This window comes from Phascolarctos cinereus, unplaced genomic scaffold, assembly GCF_003287225.1.
Source record: "Phascolarctos cinereus isolate Bilbo 61053 unplaced genomic scaffold, phaCin_HiC Scaffold_5;HRSCAF=322, whole genome shotgun sequence".
In the NCBI taxonomy this organism is placed as follows: domain Eukaryota; kingdom Metazoa; phylum Chordata; class Mammalia; order Diprotodontia; family Phascolarctidae; genus Phascolarctos; species Phascolarctos cinereus.
Window position 1 is genome coordinate 421,876,472 of NW_027555958.1, and position 20,125 is coordinate 421,896,596.

At 38.2% G+C, this 20,125-nt stretch overlaps 1 protein-coding gene across 1 annotated transcript; it reads right to left on the reverse strand.

Moving 5' to 3' along the window:
* Positions 1–575: 575 nt before the first annotated feature.
* Positions 576–18,096, reverse strand: LOC110202721 (flavin-containing monooxygenase 5-like). Its single transcript, XM_078155792.1, is given in 9 exon segments — positions 576–921; positions 3,035–3,107; positions 6,345–6,694; positions 9,700–9,899; positions 11,492–11,634; positions 14,669–14,831; positions 15,800–15,876; positions 15,879–15,986; positions 17,958–18,096. Coding segments are annotated over 9 exon segments (1,599 nt in total).
* Positions 18,097–20,125: the final 2,029 nt, after the last annotated feature.

Below are 20,125 nucleotides of genomic sequence, written 5' to 3' on the forward strand. Positions count from 1 at the left end.
CTATCTATCTATCTATCTATCTATTTCCATCTATTTATGTGTATATACATACACATACAGGATAATTTGTAGTTAGTCTTAAATGGAAAGCATTAACATTAAAGGGGGTCAGGGGAGGCTTCTTGTAGAAGGTATGATTTTAGCTGGAACCTGAACGAAGTTAAGAAATGTAAGACAGAGATGAATAGAAAAATATGCTTTTAAAATGAAATTTAATTTTATTAACATTAATTAATATTACCTATATATATCTGGAAATGTTAATATACGTACACACAAAAAGTATTAATCATTTTATCCACATGATGTATGTTTGCTTATTTATTCTACTGAGATATATGAATGATATGGAATCAGGGCAATAACTTTGCAGTCCTCAAAAGGATACACAGCTAAAGTTTGTTTTAATTGGAAGCCTGTGATTTGTGAGTCAAATCTACATGAGAAATGTGTGTTGATAAGTGACTAACAGCTCTACTACCTAATAAAGCAAAAGCCCGGTGGTACTTCATCTGTCCCTTAACCAATATGTATCACAGTTGGCCTATATAACGGAGATGATGAAAGAAATATCCCTAAAATAACGCTAAGGTAAGAACAACGAGAAGAGCCATGCTGGCACCTAAAAGCCAAAATGGCCCAGAGGATGGAAGTTGGTTATCACTGACAATTCGAGTTCTCAAGGGTTTGACGATGCGTTCTCTCTGAGTCAAAATGGCTGTCCTAGCCCCTGCCCATTTCCCAGGTCCCTGAAGGCGGTACTGGTATGGAGTACAAGGACCAAAGAAAATTTTTAAGGCCAACTTGGGATCCCAGAAGAAGAGAGAAAGCAATCTGGGCTTTACTCCTATTTCCAAGGCAATTTCATCCATATACTCAATGTATTGAACTCGGCGTTCATCACGAAGACTTACCACGAACCTGTAACCAAAAGGGAAAGATGAGAAACCCCAGATCAGAATTTGGTCTCTGACCTTATGTCTTTGAGAGACAGTTTCCACTGTGTTGTGTGGAACTCTGTTAGTGGGAATATGAGAAAGAAACTGCTAGAAATTTATCTGACAATCTTTGGTTCAAATACTCTTTTGTGATTATTCTCAAGTATTATTTTTTACATCAAAACTATTTGAAAAGTCACAGACAGGTTTACACAGATGTTTAAAATGGTTTCTTTACCTCGTTACCCAACTCTTGTTCTATAGAAGCCTTCATTTCGCTCTGAAGTTGGTTGTTACTATTTAAGATGTCACCTGGTATTTGGATATTAAACTCTGCCTCAGGGTTCTCCAAGGTCAGAACCCCATTCGTCTTCTCTCATAGCCTGACACTCTCTTCCTTGGCAAACATGTTCTCTATTTTAAGTCTCTATACAGATGAATCCCAGCCTTTCTTTATAATTCCAACCTCTTTCCCAAGCTTCAGACTCATATATCACATTCCTTACAATATTTAACTAAAGCACAATGCATAGAACAAAGTATGAGATATATACAAAGGTAAGATGTTGCCATATGGTTGATGATTTTGAATGCCAAAGGAATGCAATAATTTTTTCAGCTCAACATGTCTCAAGCCGAACTTATCTTTTCCTAAAATCTTATGCTTTCTAACTTCTCCATTGCTGACATTTGTACCCCATTCATCATACATATTCTAAACCTTTATGGTACCTTTGACTTCTCTCTCTCCCTCTACTCCCACACAATCCATTGTCAGGTCCTGTTGATTATATGTTTGAAATATCTCTAGATTCAATCCCTCCTGTGCTCACTGTTCTCTTAGCTGTCATCCTGGCACAGTGCCTAGCGCACATAGTCACATATTAAGCACTGAAATGATTGTTAAGTCACGCAACATCACCTTCAGTGTGAAATGCTTTTTGACTGCTATTGTGCTCGCTCTCAGATTACCTTGTATCTTACTACTTTGCATTTATTTTTATCTATTCTCTTCATATTTACTCTGTTTATACTTATATATGTACTTGGTGTAGGACTCCTTGTAACAGTCTTTATAAGTACTACACTCTAACCATTTGGTACTATTTGCAGTCCTCCATACTTTTCTGGTTCCCCTGTAGAGAAAAATGTGTCTTTTCTTGTATTTCACTTTGAACCTCTCTTAGGAATTTATGTTCACTTTGGTATTTTGGTAATTCATGTATGTGTCTTACCCTCCTTATAAATTTGTAAGCTCAATAAAGGCCAAGTCTGATTTAAGCTTTGCATATCTACCAGCATGATGGTCTTTGAAATGATCCTGATGAAGATAATTGTAGTTTATTTCTGATTATCTGTTACAAGTGATAGAAAAAAGTTTTTGAATAAGTATGGGTCAGGGGAAAGAACGTGGACTCTGGAATTAGCCAATAAGAGATGAAATCCAACCTCTGACGCTTATGGTCAGACCTGGGGAAAGTCTGTTAATCAACTTGGGCCTCAGTTTCCTCATCTACAAATGAGGAGAATGGGACTAAATGGCTTCTGAGGTCCCTTCTGGATTTAGATGACTCTATGATCTTTGGATATGAAGGGACAGTAGCATAGATGGCATAAATAATATATATCCATATCATACCTAGTTCTATGTATGTTTATTTGGTTTTGAATTTGTTCAGATTGATTGGAGGATATTTGTTCCTCTCCTCCACTCCAGACATTGTGTTCTTTTGTTTGACTTAATCCTTGAAATAGATGGGGCAATCTTTTGATCCTTACTTTGTTTCTGTAATGTACCTAATTAATAGGAACAAAGATTTCCAAGGGGATTGGTACATACTAAACATTTTGTGCCTGGCATCCTACTGAAGTTAAATAATAGCAGCAATAAGTGTTTTCTAACATGGCCATCTGAAACTACACATACAAGCTAAAATTTGCAACCATTAATGATGCTATTGAAAACAGAACCAAATAATCTTTTGCATTCTTTTTCAGACTCAGCTTTCATGATCAATACAATGTAAAGGAGACCCAAAAGACAAACACATGACCTAAGCAATCAATTGCTCTTTGCCAACAGTCAGGTTTCTTACTGTTTTTCCAAATAATTTCTTATCTGTTTGATTTCAGTCATCATGTTGCTCACTGAAGGTAATTTGTTCAGTCCTAAGAAAGAAGATCCAGAATGTGATTAGGACTCTCTGGTGGAACCACTGAATGGAGGGAAGCAGTTTTAGGAGAAAACCATTACATTCATACTAGCTTTTTTTGGATGTCAAATCCAAAGTCTAAAAGTGGAGGATCTCTAAGAATGGTATGCTGGCATGTATAACCTATATCAAATTGCTTGCCTTCCAATGAATGGGGGAAGGGAAAGAAGGAGGCAATTTGGAATTTGAAATAAAAAAAGTCTTAACTTGTTTGCATATGCAATTGGGGAAAATATAAAAGAAGAATGGCGTGCTAGATTTCCTGCCAGTGTCAGATTGTTACTTTCTTTATAACATTAGATATTTTTTGGGGGAAGTTAGGAGGGAGGAATCCATAGATTGCTTCTTCATCTATTTTTTCCTCACAACTTTCAAATGTTAAGAATGCATTCTGTGATCTGCATGTATTTCTCTGAACAGTTTTTTTCTGAATCTTTTAATGCAGTATTTTGTGACCTAATTCTACCATACCTGACCTCTGAATTTGTGGCAATCACTATCTGCACAAATTAAGGAACATAGTCCTTGACAAAAATATAGTTATTTTTCATCCCTCACTTTGTTTTCCTAAGGCACGAAATAATGTACTGAGACTTCAGTCTGTTACCAAGAAGGACAAGTGGATCTTGCGATAACAAAGCAAAATTGTAAACAATGTGGGTGCCCATTGATTGATGAATGGCTGAACCAATTCATTATACTGTATAAGTGTAAAACTTTAACACCTTAAAACAACACTCAGACTTTTGGCACACCCTTCAGTATTGCATCCCAAGAAAAGAGAAATGTGAGGAATTCAGAGGAACTTAGGAAAACATATATAGGTGTATATATATATATATATATAATATTCATATAAGATGCAGAGAGAAAAGGCAGAACTATGAAAATATTCACAGCAGCCACAATAACATAGAGGAAAATTACACTAAAAGACATCAGCATTCAGATGAATGTAATGACCAGTCTTGATTCCAGAAAAGTGGTAGTGAAGCATCCTTCTCTCCTGATAATGAAGCAGTGGATTATGAGTATGTCATGCATCACATGCCATCAGACATGGTTCATATATCATTTAGTTTGGCTTAAATATTTCTGTTATGTCAGAAAAGTGTGCCTTTGTATCTTCAGATCTGTGGCACCTGATGGAATGCCTCTCTTCTCAGTATTCTGTGAGTAGTCACTAGGCTCATCTCTTATAGCTCCTTTTGTAGTGCTTACTGTCATTCTGATATTACTCCCCACCCCTATGCTCCAACATCACTTTCTTTCCCTCTTATCCTCTCTGCTTTCTTTTCCATTTGTTCTTTTAAAAAATGTTTTATCACTTAAAAAAAAATGCTGTCTCTTCCCAATAACCTTCCCTTATAACGATGATTCAAGCAGGTGTTCTAAACAAAGGAGTGTTGTGACTGTTAGAATCCAGGAGATACTAAATTTATTCATCATAATTTAGGCAGTTCCTATTTCCTTTGTAAAACAATGCACATACTATGAGTTTCCGTTATGAAAAAGAAAACACATTTTCTCTTAGAGTATTAAAGTATATTGCAGGTTACACAAATTTTGGTGCTAGAACAGCACTATGCTTTCCAGTAGGTATTCAGAAACTACTTGTTGATACTTTCTTACAGAATCAGAGATTTAGAGTTGGGAGGTACTTAAGAGATCATCAAGTCCAATCTCTTCATTGTACAGCCCAAATGAAATAATATTGGTAAAGTTCTGCTTGGCATATAGTAGGTGCTTAATAAATGCTTGTTCTCTTTTCTTCGAGATGAGAAAATTGAAATACAGAGAGTGACTTGCTTAGTTAGGGTCACATGGTTAGCCAGTGTCTCAGGTGGGATTCAAATCCAGGTCTTTCCACCTCCACGTCCAGCATTTTATCTATAAGACCATGGTGGGCTTTGAACACAGGTCCTCAAGCTTCAGAGCCAGTATTCTTTCCACTGTGCCATACTCTTCTGGTGCTTTTTCTAATTTTCCTTACATGTTTTTGCTATTTCTCTTTGGTATCATTTCCTGGCCAGTTCCTAAAACTTTTAACTCATCTTCTATCCAATTTCGTGCTTTTGTTTTGACTCCCCAGAATTTCCCATCTCTAATGAGGAGGCCACAAATGATAGTTTGAAAAAAATTGAATAGGAAAATCCCCATAAGCTAGATGTACTTATAGGACTTTCTGCTGATGTATGAGCTATTATGGGGGCAGCTAGGTGGCCTAATGGATACCTGGAGTCAGAAAGACTTATCTTTCTGAGTGCAGATCTGGCCTCAGACACTTACTAGCTGTATGACTCTGGACAAGTCATTTAACCCTGTTTCCCACAGTTCCTCATCTGTAAAATGAGCTGGAGAAGGAAATGGCAAACCACTCTAGCATCTTTGCCAACAAAAACATAAATGGGGTCATGAAGAGTCAGACAGGACTGAAAACGACTGAACACCAACAACAAATTGAGCTGTTATTTCCCATTAGTAAACTCTGGAAGAATATGGTAGAAATCATTTTGAGGTGAAGAGAAACATGAAGGTCTACCATTTTCCTTTGCTGATTTATTCTGGACCTAAATCCCTCCCCTCCCAGTCCCCTCCTGCTCAACAGCTACACCAAGCTTAGTGTTGACACTTTCCTAGCAATAAAATTTTGCTTTAATCAGAAGTTGTGATTTAGACATGTGTTTGTTGAGGGATCCAGAACATGTCCTTTTCAGTTCTGCTCATGTATCTGTGGCAGACCCTTGGCAAAGGTTAGCCTTTGTTGTCCCTCCCAGCTTCCCTTTCACAAGTCTTTTTATCCCTGCTGGCACTCCAGCCTCCTCAGATATCTTCTCTGTGTTCTATCTCCATAGAGACTTGTGTTCTTAGCTTTGTGCTCACAGTTTGAAGAGATCTAGCAAACTCACCTCTGCAATGGTACTAGGTAATAGTGTTACCTCTCCCAAGAATATTTTCATTCAAATAGGGAAGCATAAGAAATTAAAAAAAAAAGCCTTTCATAACTCAAAGGAATAGATCTCTGATGATGGAATTTGGAGGTCAATGAGCATATTTGGGATTAGATATGGAATCTGATAGAATTTCCTAGAATCACTAAAAGAATACCACAGTTGCTTATCTTTTTGTGTGTGTGTGTGTGTGTGTGTGTGTGTGTGTGTGTGTGTGTCTTTGACCCCAGTGTTTCCCATACCTTTGAACACACGTGTGGCCCATCGACTCTGGATTTCTGATGTTGGAATAGTAGCTCCTGCTGGCTGAATAAAGCCAATGAATGCTAGTGTTGGTTTTTCCAGTTGAGGAGGGAAGACATATTTAAACAGGGAGTTCTAGCTATCCAAGACAGCTGAATCATTATCCAGGAAAGGAAAAGAGAAAATATATCCAGTGGCAAAGGTAACAACATCAATGCCTTCTTCAGTACCATCCTCAAAGGTGGCAGTTGTTTCAGTGAATGTTTTCACATTTGCTTTCACCAGCAGTCTTCCAGCAATTATGTGGTTAGGTAAATCATTGCTGAAAGTAGGTTGATGACTTAGGAATCTGAAAGATAAATAATGAAAAGTAAAAACATGAGTGTAAACCTCTTTTGGAAATATTATCAAAGTGATGTTAATGCTGTCTGATTCTGAGTGCCTGCTATGGGCAGAACAGATCCACAAGGACTGCTTTCTAATGCTGAAGCAACTGGCCTAGAGATCAGACACGGGAGCTGACTTGGTATTAGAGATCCATTTCTTTAAGTTATTAGATTAGAGAAAACTAAAGAAGGTGATGATACTTATCTTCAAATCGAGGGTGTCCCCTATATTTGGAGGGTTATCACTTGGAAGATAGGTTAGCTTTGTCCTGTTTGACCTGAGAGGGCGGAATTAAGAACAGTGGAGGGAACATACAAAGAGACAAATTTCCAAAACATTTCTAACAGAGCTGCCCAATAGTAGAATGGAATGCGTTGGGAGGTATGAAAGTAGTTGTAGTAACTCCTCTGGAGTTAGCTGTTTTAAGAAAAGATTTGTCAGTTATATTGTAGTGGAGTAGGGTATGATTCTTTCTTCAGGACAGATTTGACCAAAGGGTCTCTGAGGCCCCTCCAAGTCTAAAATTTTGTGATTCTGTGATTTGTGCCTGGAGACATCTAGCTTACTAGTTATATATCAATATCATGAGTAGGCATGAAAAAGTTAGCCAGTGGTGTGGCCATCACATTTAAATAAGGTCTGCTTGTGAGATCTTTTTCATCAGAAAAAATTAAGTTTCACTAAACTAGGTCTGAATAATGATCCATGTAATTCATTTGCAGTACATGCTAATACAACATGCTAACACTTACTAAGTTCAGAAAGAATTGTTGTCTAGTTATGTGCTTCATCTTGTTTGTAAATATAACTTTGGAACCCAAATATAAGCCTTTATGCTTATGTCTACTAAATTAAATTTGATTTGACTTAGACCAATATTAATTCTCCCAAAACCTGTTTGGATTATCTCTCTTTCGTCCAATTTCCTAGCTATGCCATCTAGATTTTTGTATTTTGAAAATCTGATAAGCATGCCATACATACTTTTATCTAAGGCACTGGCAAAAATGTGAAGTAGCATAGTACTGAAAACAAATCTCTGAGAATCTGCTGGAGATGTCTTTGACTTTGATCCAGACATTCAACTAGTTCTGAAGCTCTCTGACTGTCACCTAGCCTACACCTCTCCATCCTGTATAAAAGCATTACAAACAGGACTTTTGCCAAACATTTTGCCAAACCTTCAGTTAATTATATTAGCATCATTCCCTTGATCTGCCCATTTAATAACCTATCAGATAAAGAAATGGGCTTAGTTTGACATAATCTGTTCTTGATGAAGCCTCTTTGTGTTCATGTTATTTCCATCCCCCCCCCCCGATATCCACTAACCATACTTTGAATACTTTCTAGAATTTTGCCAGGAATTGAAATAAAGATTATTGGTCTACAGATTTTAAATTCTACATCATATTTTGACAGTCAGAACAATAGCATCTCTCCTATTCTTTGTGATCTTTCAAATATCACTGACTAGAAGGGGAAAGGGTGGGGAAAGGCTGTTATTTTCAGTCGTATCTGACTTTTCATGACCCTATTTGGGGTTTCCTTGTTAAAGATACTGGAGCAGTTTGCGATTTCCTTCTCCAGATGCTTTTACAGATGAGGAAACTAAAGCAAACAGGGTTAAGTGACTTGCCCAGGGTCACACAGCTAGTAAGTGTCTGAAGCTGGATTTGAACTCAGGAAGAGGAGTCCTAGCACTCCTGACTCCCAGCCCAGTACTCTATCCACTGCGCCACCTAGCTGCAACCGGGGGAAAAGGAAGGTGGATTAAAAAGTGCCTACTGTGTACCAGTCACTGTGCTAAGTGCTATACAAATATTATCTCATTTGATTTTCACAATATCTGTGAGACTTGGAAGGGTATGTGTGTGTGAGTGTGTGTGTGCGTGTGAGTGTATGTGTGTGTGTGTGTGTGTGTGTGTGTGTGTGTGTGTGTGTGTGTGTGCACAGTATTATTATCCCCATTTTTCAGTTGAGGGAATTGAAGTAGACAGGGGTTGTGACTTGCCCTGAGTCTCATAGCTAGTAAATATCTGAGGGTAGATTCAAATTCAGGTCTTCCTGAGTCCAGGTGCAGTGCTCTATCTGTTTCTCCAATGACTCAGAAATAACATTAATCAATTCTTTCAATAGTCTTGAATGTTCTTAGCAGGGTGACGTGGCTGTTAGCTCTTCTCTTAACCATTTCCTGCTTACCTTGGATTTTTACTACTGGGCATTTTTGTCCTATCCTTTCCATCCCTGACATAATTCTCCTTGGAAGAAAGAAATTGAAGCAAAATGAATTATATGATTCCAAACCTGGTGTGTTTACCATATCAGAAAGAGAGACTGTGGCGCTCATTTCCCCTAGGGTTAAAGCCAATTTTCAAGGTGAACACAATATCATTATACTAAGTGTCTCAACTGTATGGCTTTTAATCAGAATTGTAACTAGGATAGGGAAGCCAGAGCATATGTGTCTTAAAAAGGGGCAATGAGGGAGGAGGTTTACACTTACTTTCATTGGCAGTTTGGGAAGCTCCATCTCTATGTCTCATGCCCTTGCTATTACTAGCCTTTGCCCCTACTGGGGACTAGAGGAAAATGTGGCCTGAGGAGAAAGAAAGGGAAGCATGGCATGGATAGAGTACTAGACTTGGAGTGAAGAGGACCCAAGTTCAATTCCTGCCTTTGACACTTGGCTGTGTGACCCTGGGCAAGGCATTTCATTTCTAAGAACTTCAGGCTTCTCATCTATAAAAAGGAGCTGGACCAGATGACCTCGGAGGTCCCTTCTAGCTCTGAATCTATGATCCTGAGTCATGAGCCATGAGGACTGAGTGGGGAAAGACTGCTCCCTCTCCTGGATTTGGGGAAGTTGGACCTAGACTATCCACTATCCACTTCAGAGTTTCTTGACAGACTTGCCCAAACCAATAGCTAAAGTGAGCTACATTGATTAAAATTTCAAAAGAATACCTATGATGAGGCTGCAGACCATACACAGCATGGTCAAACCTTGCATTTAATTTGTCTTCAGCCAATTTGTTGATAATGGAATTGCTTAGACATTTTTTGATGATATCCTTAAAGCGTGTGAAGAGTACAGTATCTAGGGGATGCCCATTATCCCAAACACGCTGGCATATCCATGATCCTCGTCGTGTGCTGAGGAACACCTGGAAGAAAGAAAAGCTAAGAAAACATTCTCTTATAAGATAGCCCTATCTTGATGCCTCAGTTGCCTTGAATTGAGACCAAGGCACATGCATTGTTTCATTTATTCCTATTGGCCCAGAAGTTCCATTGTTTCAGTTGTGTCTGACTCTTCAAGACCCCATTTGGGGTTTTCTTGACAAAGATACTGGAAGGGTTTGCCATTTCCTTTTCCAGCTCATTTTAGGAAGGAGGAAACTGTAGGTAGTTAGTGTCTGAGGTCACATTTGAACTCAGGAAGGTAAGTCTTCCTGACTCCAGGTCCAGTACTCTATGCACTATGATGCCACCTAGCTGCCCCTTTGGCCCTGAAATGCAGCAGTTAATACATTCAAAAAGTATTTATTCAGCGCCTGCTATGTGTCAAGCACTGTTCTGGCACTGGGGGGGGGTACAAAGACAAAAATAATGCCTCTGCTTATTATCAACTTCCCTGTACAAAATGTGAAAACCGAGGTTCAAGGAGGTAAAGGCCATATAAACAAATGGCAGCAGAATCCTGGTCTTCAGGATGCTAGCCCAGGGATTCTTATACCCCAATGACATCAACACCTCTTACTTCAAACGTGCCAGTTAGTGTTCCTGAGGAGCAATACTAAAACAAGACTTGTGTATGTGTGTATGTGTGTATGTGTGTATGTGTGTGTGTGTGTGTGTGTGTGTGTGTGTGTGTGTGTACGCGTATGGATCAAAGAGTCTCTCTCTTCCCCTCCCTCCCTCCCTCTCTCTCCCTATCTGTGCCTCCTCCTCTTTTTCTCTCTCTTTTTTCTCTCTATAGATACACACATACACACATGTATATGCACACATATGTATGTTCATATATATCTTTCTATATCTCCAATATATATAGATATATCTATGTATCTATATTCATCTATCTATGTCCTTTTCAGCCTTATCTCATCTTATACCCTTTTCCACATTCTATGCTCAGCCAACCTGGACCTGTAGCTATACCCTAAATGTTATTTCCTACCTGCACGCATTTACCTGATACCTGAAGTACAGTCCCTCTTGATTTCTAACTGACCTTCCTCCCCCATCTCTTGCCACATGCAGGTGAACAGGGCTATGCAGAGAACCAAATGAGAGCGACTAGTTTAAACCTTCCCTAGGCATGCTAAGGCAAACAGGACCATTTACTTCACACCATACTTGTTGGCTAGCACAAGAAAAAAGTACAAAGCCCAGTCAATGTCTTAGTGAGGGGCTGAAATCCTTCTCCCCCTGAGAAACTCAGTACATTCCTGCCCACCTGAACCAAATTACTAAATTCATACCAGTTCAGCCTTGTTGCCTCTTTTCTCTACTTCTAGCTTTAGAAGTAAAGCATACCTTCTTGAGGGCTGATAATATTTTGGTCAGTGATAAGCCTCTTTTTGGTGCTAATGTGTTCTGAGGAAAGAGTTGGGTGAAGTGTTTAAGGATGGACAGCTAGTGGCCCAGGTTCAGGTAGCATTTCAAAGCATTGGCTGAAAAATCTGGTCCAAAAGGCTCTGTATGATGCATGTATCACAGATGCAGGATTAAAAACAGAATAATAAAGGCAAACCTGTTCAGCTACATGGCTGAGCTCACTGGCCACATCGGCTCCAGTATTTCCAAGGCCAACCACAAGGACTCTCTTCCCTTTAAATTTCTCTGGACTCTTATACTCATGGCTATGGAAATAGAGGCCTGTGAATTTCTTGATGCCTACAAATCAAGATCCAAGATTTAGTCAAACCCTGGACATAAATGTGGGGGAAAAAGATATACTTTTATGATTGCTTTGCAACTTTTTGGGTAAATTTTTTTGGTAAATATTTTCTGAAACCAGTTTCCCAGATAGATATTTCCAAACTGTGTAAATCTCATCCTTTGTTGGTCTTCTGTCATCAATATTGTTAAATGTGTCTACCCAGGGAAAAGAACGTTATTCAATTCAATGACTAGGAACATTTATTCATTGCTCAGCATGTGGAAAAGCACTATTAGGTGATGGAGAGGAAATGAGAAAAATGATCAGATAATCCCTGTCATTAAGGAGCATCCATCTTTGGAACTTTTGAGAGAGCAATTTCAGTAGCATATAGAGCCAGAGACCATATTGTGGAAGGCTTAACTAAGTCAGTGGTAGATGGTGGAGGCAGAGACAGCAAGTTTGGAGGATTCTTTGTAGAAATTTAGTATTGTAAGAGAAGAAAGATAGACAATGATCTCTTGAGAGGCTGATGATGTCATAGGAGGTTTGTTTTTTAAGTGTAGCATGGGGATAGGGTTGACAAGGGAGTTTTCTGATCAATTCAGTGTTGCTTCAGGGAGCGAACCTTTGGGGCTTTGGTGACATTTTCCTGTAGAGGATGTGGGGTGTTCCAACTGACAACCAAATGGAGAAGATTAAGAGCATCTCTTGGATAATGGTGATAATTTGGCTGGGTTAGGCTCCTTATTTCCCCCTTCTCCAACAAAATATTCTCCCTTGCAAATGATAGACCAATGAGCTTGACTTTGATTTCTGAAAAAATTCCAGAAAGGATTATTAAAGAGACGGTTAGTGAACAATTAACAAAGCTGAAGTAATTGCGAAGAGTCAGGGTGTCTTTATCAAGAAAAAAAATTTTCTTCCCTTAATCTCTCACTGATCTCTTTGTAATCCCCACTTCATATTACTGCCAGAGTAATCTACCTCAAGTATGTATCTAATCAAATCAGAGCAGAGGGGATTGGCCATCCTCACCAACTGTCTGCTACCTATCAGTAGATGGGCCAGCCTAGGCGAGGCAGTAGGTACCCTGCAGGAGAGGGAGGAAGCTTATACCAGAGGAGTCAGGCCACTACTACTGCCTCGACTGCCACCTTCTGTATGGCCTGGAAGGAAACAGCCCAGGACCCTGAACTAAGAACCATAGGAATAACAGTGATCTCAAGACAATTAGTTCTGCTTCTAATTAAATCCTAAGGAGCCATCATTAAGAAAGCAACTCTTGTAGAGAAAAGGCCAACCATCTCCATCAATTGTTAACTAATTACCATGTAAAGGGAAGGTGAATCAACCTAGCTAAAGCAGTAGGGCACATTGAGGGAGAATTGGTATGTGTCAAGTATGTCAGGCCACAGCTACCATCTCAACAACCACCTCCATTGAAAGCCAGATGGGGAGGGTCATGAGCCCAAGTTCTTTGAAGTGTTGGTGTCCCCAAGGACCATTATCCCTACTTCCAGCTGGAGACCCCATAGCCATTATTGAGGGGAGAAATCACTGTGGAGATGGGGGGTGTCTATCTTCTTTGCTACCACCATCAAATGGACAAATATGGACAAATGGAAAATATGCCCAAGAGCCCTGGAAGAAGGAGGACTCCCTCCCTTACCTCCCCTCCTTACTCTCATGTAGCCTATCCCTTGAAGCCATCATCTTGGTAAACACTTCCTATAGAGATGCAGCCTGGCAACTATTTCTGAGGGTGTTGATGCCACAAGCTACTGAAGACCCCCAAAATGATGGTTCTGACCATCAAAACCCTTAGCTTTGTTGAATGGTTCAATATCAGAAATTAATATGATTTTGTCAATGTAAATGACCTCAAAGAAGATGCATTATTACCTACTTTGCTGCTATGCCCCAAGGATCATGGGACTGTTCACATCTGGCTCATAGTTGAAACCTCTAGTATGCATTGTCTCCTCTATTTAAATGTGAGTTCTTCAAGAACAGGGGCAATCTTTCCTTTCTATTTGTATCCCTAGAATTTAGTATGGTGCTTTGCATGTAGCAAGTACCTAATAAATACATTTTCATTCATTCATTCATTCATTCATTCATTCATTCATTCATTCCATTAAACCTTCTCTAATTTCCTCCATTGTTAATATCTTTCCCTTGACATCACGTAACTCCTTAGTTTATACCTCTTTAATTCACCTACATAATATTTTTGTGTTTTCTAGTTATCTGTGTGTTTCTTATCTCCTGACTAGATTATAAATGCCACGAAGAAAGGATCAATAATGTCTTGTCTAGTTGCTAGAACTCTCTCTTTCCTCAAGTAATGTTGCATCTGCTTTTCCGTAACTAAGTAACTGTTGCATCCTCCAAGTAAAATGTAAGCTTCTTGAGGGTAGGGTTCAGTTTTAGTTTTGTCTTTACCTCTACCACCTTACACAGTGCCTCATACATACTAGGTATCTAAACAATGCTTGCCAATTGAACGGTTACATCCTTTTTATTTCTCCTGGTGGCTAGCATAGTGTCCTGGTCAGAACAAATGCTTACCAAGTGTTTGCTGAATTATGACATCAAGGGACCAAAGCTTTGGCTCCATACTCATGAACACAACATCCACTATACCTATGACAAGTTGGGGAGGCAGTAGTTTCATTTGTGGTACCAACACCAAATATTCTTTTCCCGGCAAGGACATAAACATAAAATCTTTTGTACCTCCCAGTTTTGTGCATCAGGTTTTAACTGTTCCCTCAACTAACTACCCTACAGGACTCACAACTAGTACTGTGGCCACCATTACTTTGACCACTTTTCTACCTCTATAACACAATATGTTATGTCCTAAAGAGGAAGAAGTCAGAGAGATTTTAACAACTAGAGTGGAGATCCAATCTTCCTTGAGAACCCATAGATTTTTAAAACACTATAAAAACAAAGTCACTCATTTCTCCCATCTGATATATTATTTAGAAAATTTCTCTTGAAGAATAAAGATTCTTTCCATTTTTCTGGATGACATACCTGGAAAGCACTCCAGTGGCAAATAGGGGTCACTATAATGGCCATTGCAAATCATGATCCCATCAAAGATGTAGGATTCCTGCTTTCCGTCAGCCTCTACCATAACATTCCACTGGCCAGTAGAAAAGAAATCAGAGCACTTCCTTATGCTGCTCACCTTTGACTGAGAACAAAGGGTCAAAGATAGGTCACTCTGTCCTTCCATCATTTCCCAGAAGTCCAGACCCTAATGTATATATTACTTCACAGCTCCTGTCTCCTGACAAGCTCATGTTCTTCAGAGTCTGAAGAAGATGCTGAAAGAGCTCATTTGTAGGAGATCTTTACAACTGCCAACCTGGCAAGAGACTGAAGATGCCCCAGACTCCAAAAGTGCTTAGTTTACTACTCTCTGTGGCCCAAAATAGTTAATAGGACAGAACTAGTACCCAAGTTTCCCAGTCTAGAGTTCTGTGGGAGAGTGAACAGAGTACTGAATTAAATTCAGGAAGATCTAAGTTTACATCTTGCCTCCGATACTTGCTAGCTCTGTGACCTTAGGCATGTAACTGAACCTCTGTTAAATGAAGATGATAGTACCACCTATGTACCAATGCTGTTGTGAGGATCAAATGAGATAACATATATATAGTACTCTGTAACCCTTAAAGTGCTTTATTTTTGTGGTTGTGTTCAGTTGTGTCTGACTCTTCATAACCCCATTTATGGTTTTCTTGGCAAAGATACTGGAGTAGTTTGCCATTTTCTTCTCCAACTCATTTTACAGGCAAGGAAACTGAGGCAAACAGGGTTAAGTGACTGGCCCATGGTTACACAGCTAGGAAGTATTTGAGGCTAGATTTAAACTCAGGAAGATGAGTCTTAATGACTCCAAGCCTGGCTCTCTGTGCACTATGGCGCCACCTAGCTGCTCCCCAAAGTGCTATATAACTGCTAGCTATGATGATGATGACGCATGAGACAGTATGTTTTCTATGAGAGTTTTTCAGGAAAAACAACATAGTTCACCACTTTGATGGAAATTGTGATGACTTCCAGCACTGATTTGAACTTGTCTCATGTTGTTCTGGCCCACATGGACTTCTTCCATGAACAGTCAGCACACAACATTCATGCTATTCCTTTACTTACCAAGAAGTGGATATATTTCGGGAGGTCAAAATGTTTGGCATACATCCTAACATAATCCATAATTTTGGAATTGTAAAGAAGTTGGGATAATGGTCAGGAAATGGATAATCACTATAGGATGTCATTTCCTTAGAGGTGTTACTGGTCACAGATCGGTAGATCTGTGCTTTCCAGCTTCTGATTTTTCCTACAGGGAACAAAAGAATTTTCAGTGTCTTTGAGGAAAATGTGATCATGGAGAAAGAAGAAAGCTCCTGATATGACAAAGATTGGATTTATTTTCTGGATCTACTAACTTTCTTCACCTCTGGAGTATTACACTGATATAGGTTGTATTATCTGTGAATCCTTGTATGTGTGTGTGTGTGTGTGTGTGTGTGTGTGTGTGTGTGTGTGGGGGGGGGGTTTAAGATTATTTCAGGCCTAACATTACCTGATCCAGATTGCCCTTCTAGCCTCAACTTACCTCATCTACTCCCTTTCCCATGTTCTATGTTCCAGCAACTTGGATTACTAGTTTTAGCCCTAAATGTTATTTTCTACCTATGTGCATTTACCTGAAACATATTCCCTCCTGATCTCTAACTTTCAGAATCCTTCTCTTCCTTTAAAGCTAAGGGCAAATAATTGAAAAAATTGTTCCAAAAAATTTGCTTAGCTAATTTGAGTTTTGGGTCCTGTTGCTGAGCACTAGGAAGCGTACCATTGGGAGCTAACATTTCTATGACACTTTAATGTTTATAAAGAGTTTTGCCATATGTCTTCTCATTTGACCATTACAATATAACTTGATGAGATAGGTGCTATTATTCTTCACATTTTACAGATGAGGAAATTGAGACTTAGAGAGAATAAATGACTTGTCCAGGTTCACACAACTAGTCATTATCTGAGGCAGGATTTGAACTCAGGTCTTTTTGACTTGAGGTTCAGTACTCTACTGAACTGTCCTCAGCTGTGGCTGAGGATACCTGCTCAAGAGCGAAGTATAGATGGAACTTTGTTTCCGGGCTCATTTCTATGTCACTCGAGGAGTTCTTTGCAATCTGCAGTCCCAGGAATGGAACTAGTTAACCCTAAGGATCTTGGCTGTGGTACAGCTGAAGAATTTGAGCTCTTTCTAGCATATCTTTGATGAGAATGTTCACTATAATTTAGAGAGGGGAAGAAATGACAAAGATTTGTTTCAAAAGGCTATTTACCATTCTAACCTTATCTTCTACTATTTCCCCTACACATGTCTTCTGCTTTATTTTACCTGCTCTATTCATCATTCCCTGAGTTCTCCTCATCTGCAAAATGAGGGGGTTTGTCTAAGTGGCTTCTGGAATACTTTCCAATATAACATCTATAATTCTATACCTCCTGAGCTTAGCCTTACAGGAGGAGAAAGATCCTGAAAGTGAGGGAGTGCATTTCAGTACACCGTGAATGTGTATAGGTAGAAATAGCATTTAGGGCTATAGCTAATAGTACAGGTTGGCTGGAACAGAGTGTGGGAAAAGTAGTAAGATGAGATAAGATTAGAAAGGAAAGCTGGCTCCAGATGGTGTTAAGCCTTAAGAGGTCTTAAACCATTTTTTGGATATGTATGGGCTCTGATACATGTGCATACATAAATACACACACACACACACACACACACATACACCCTCCTCTTTTATTTGGTACTTTCCCTCAGCAATGCTGAATGGTATGTTTAAAGTAAGAGGTATTGATATGGTTGTGGTAGAAGAATCCCTGCACTAGTATCCTGAATACTTGGAAGACCAGAGTTTTGCCACCAATCATTAGTATGATTTTTACCAACTTGGGCCTTAGTTTACACATTTTGTACAGAAGAGATGACAATAAGCCGTGGCTTCATTTTTATTTTTGTATCCCCAGTACCTAGTACAGTGTCTGATGGTACATAGCAAGCACTGAATAAATGTTTTCTTAATATAGTAATTGCTGCCTTTCAGGGCCATTAAGATCAAGTTTTATAATGCATGTGACAGTTACTTTGAAAAATCTAAAAAAATCATACAAATGAAAGGCATTATGAGTCAAAGGAGTAAGTCTCTAACATGATTCCAATTAAACTTCAGTTTCCTTGATATAGGGGAAAAATGATCACACAAACCAAGATAATTAGGCCTTAGGAGAAAATATAAACTTACTTCATATCTCCAGACTCCTCCAATGTCAAAGCTTTCTTTAAAGCCAGTGGGTTCCAGTCCTTCTTCCAGACAGCTCTTAATGGCACCTAGTCCACTGACTCCAGCTCCAATGATGGCAATTTTTTTCACTGTCATGGTGTCTTGTAACAAGAAGATTGCTAAAGAGGTTTTTCACTTCTTCCCTTGGGGGTAAAATAAAATTTTATTCCTAAGTATTCCATTCCTCTAAGTACTCTATAATGTCATTATAATTTCTTAAAATTCCCAGATCTTTGAAAACATGTTACTAATATAACATGCCATATTACTACTAAGAACAAGAAGTAGAAAAACAAATATAATATGATTATATAAAAAGATGCAGAAAAACCTTATGACAAGATATAGTATATATTTTTGGTTTTTTTTTTTTAAAAAAAACAACAGCCAAGACCCAGCATCATATGAATGGGAAAAAACTAGTGGCCTTTCTAATAAGATCAGAAATACAGCAATGATAACTACTGACATTCCTACTATTTATTATAGTGTTAGAAATGTTAGTTATAGCAATAAGACTAGAAAATGAAATTGAGAGAATAAGCCTGGGGAAAGAGGAAATCAAATCACTACTTTTTTGGGGACGATATGATAGTTTACTTAGAAAACCCTAAAGAGTCAACTAAAAAATTAATTGAAACAATACTTTCATCAAAGTAGCAGGATGTGAAATAAATCTGTGTAAATCATCAATATTTCTGTATATTGCCAACAAAACTGACCATGAAGACATAGAAGGAGACATTCCATTAAAGATAAATACAGAATACACAAAATACTTGGAACTTTTTGCAAAATATTTTGGACTCTACCAAGATAGACACAGAAAGTACAAGAATACAACTACAAAATATTTTTTTTTATAGAAATACTGACCTAAAATTAGAGAAATGCTAATTGGTCAGAGGTGGACCAAGCCAATATAATAGAAATTATACTTAATCATTGCCATGCTAATTAAACTATCAAAAGAGTACTTCATAGTGCTGGAAAAAATAATGATGAAATTAAACTGAAGGAACAAAAAACTAAGAATCTTAAGGAGACATACCAGTACCAGATCTCAGAATATACTTCAAAGTAGTAATTATCAAAATTATTTGGTACTGGTTAAAAAAAAAAAGGTCAATCAGTGGAACAGATTACATAAGCAAATGAACCTAGTAATTTAGTTGGGTAAACCCAAAGATGTTAGTTACTGGGATAAGGACTCACTACTTGAGGAAAAGTGATGGGAAAACTAGAAAGCAATCTGGTAGAAATTAGGTTTAGACAAAGATCTCACACAATATATCAAGGTAATCTACAAATGGATACGTAACTCAGATATAAAAAGTCACACCAAAAATAAATTAGATGAAAAATAACAAATTACCTCTCAGACTTATGGATAGGAGAAGAGTTTATTACCAAACAAGTGTGAAAGAGGATCACAGAAGATAAAGTGGACACTTTTATTACTTGAAATTAATGATATTTTGCACAAATAAAATCAATGTACCTAAGATTAATAGGGGAAACAGTTAACTGATTAAAAAAAGAAATCTTTGCAACAAATTTTTCTGATAAAAGTCATTCTTTTAACAAATGGTCAAAAGATATAAACAGGCAGTTTTTAAAGGAAGAATCCAAGCTGTCAATACCTTATAAAAAATGCTCCAAATCACTAATAATTAGCAAAATTCTAATTAAATAAAACCTGAGGTTCTACCTGATACACATCAGATTGGTGAAGTTTATAATAAAGGGAAATGATAAATATTGGAGGGAGTATAGGAAAACAGGCACATTAATATATTGTTGATATAGCTATGAATCAGTTCAGCCAGTCTGAAAAGCAATTTGGAACTAAGCCGCAAATGTTACTAAATTGTGCATATCATTCGGAGGCCCGTACTCTAAAGAGATCAAAGAAAGAACAAAAAAAGTCCATATGTACAAAAATATAATAGACCTCTTAATAGGGACAAAGAGCTGGAAATTAAGGGGGTGTCCAGTAAGTGGAGAATTGCTGAAGAAATTGTTTTATTCATGCAATGCAATGCCATTGTGCAATAGGAAATGATAAAAATAAACAGTTTCAGAGAAACTTGGAAAGACTTTATGAACTGATTCAGAGTGAAGT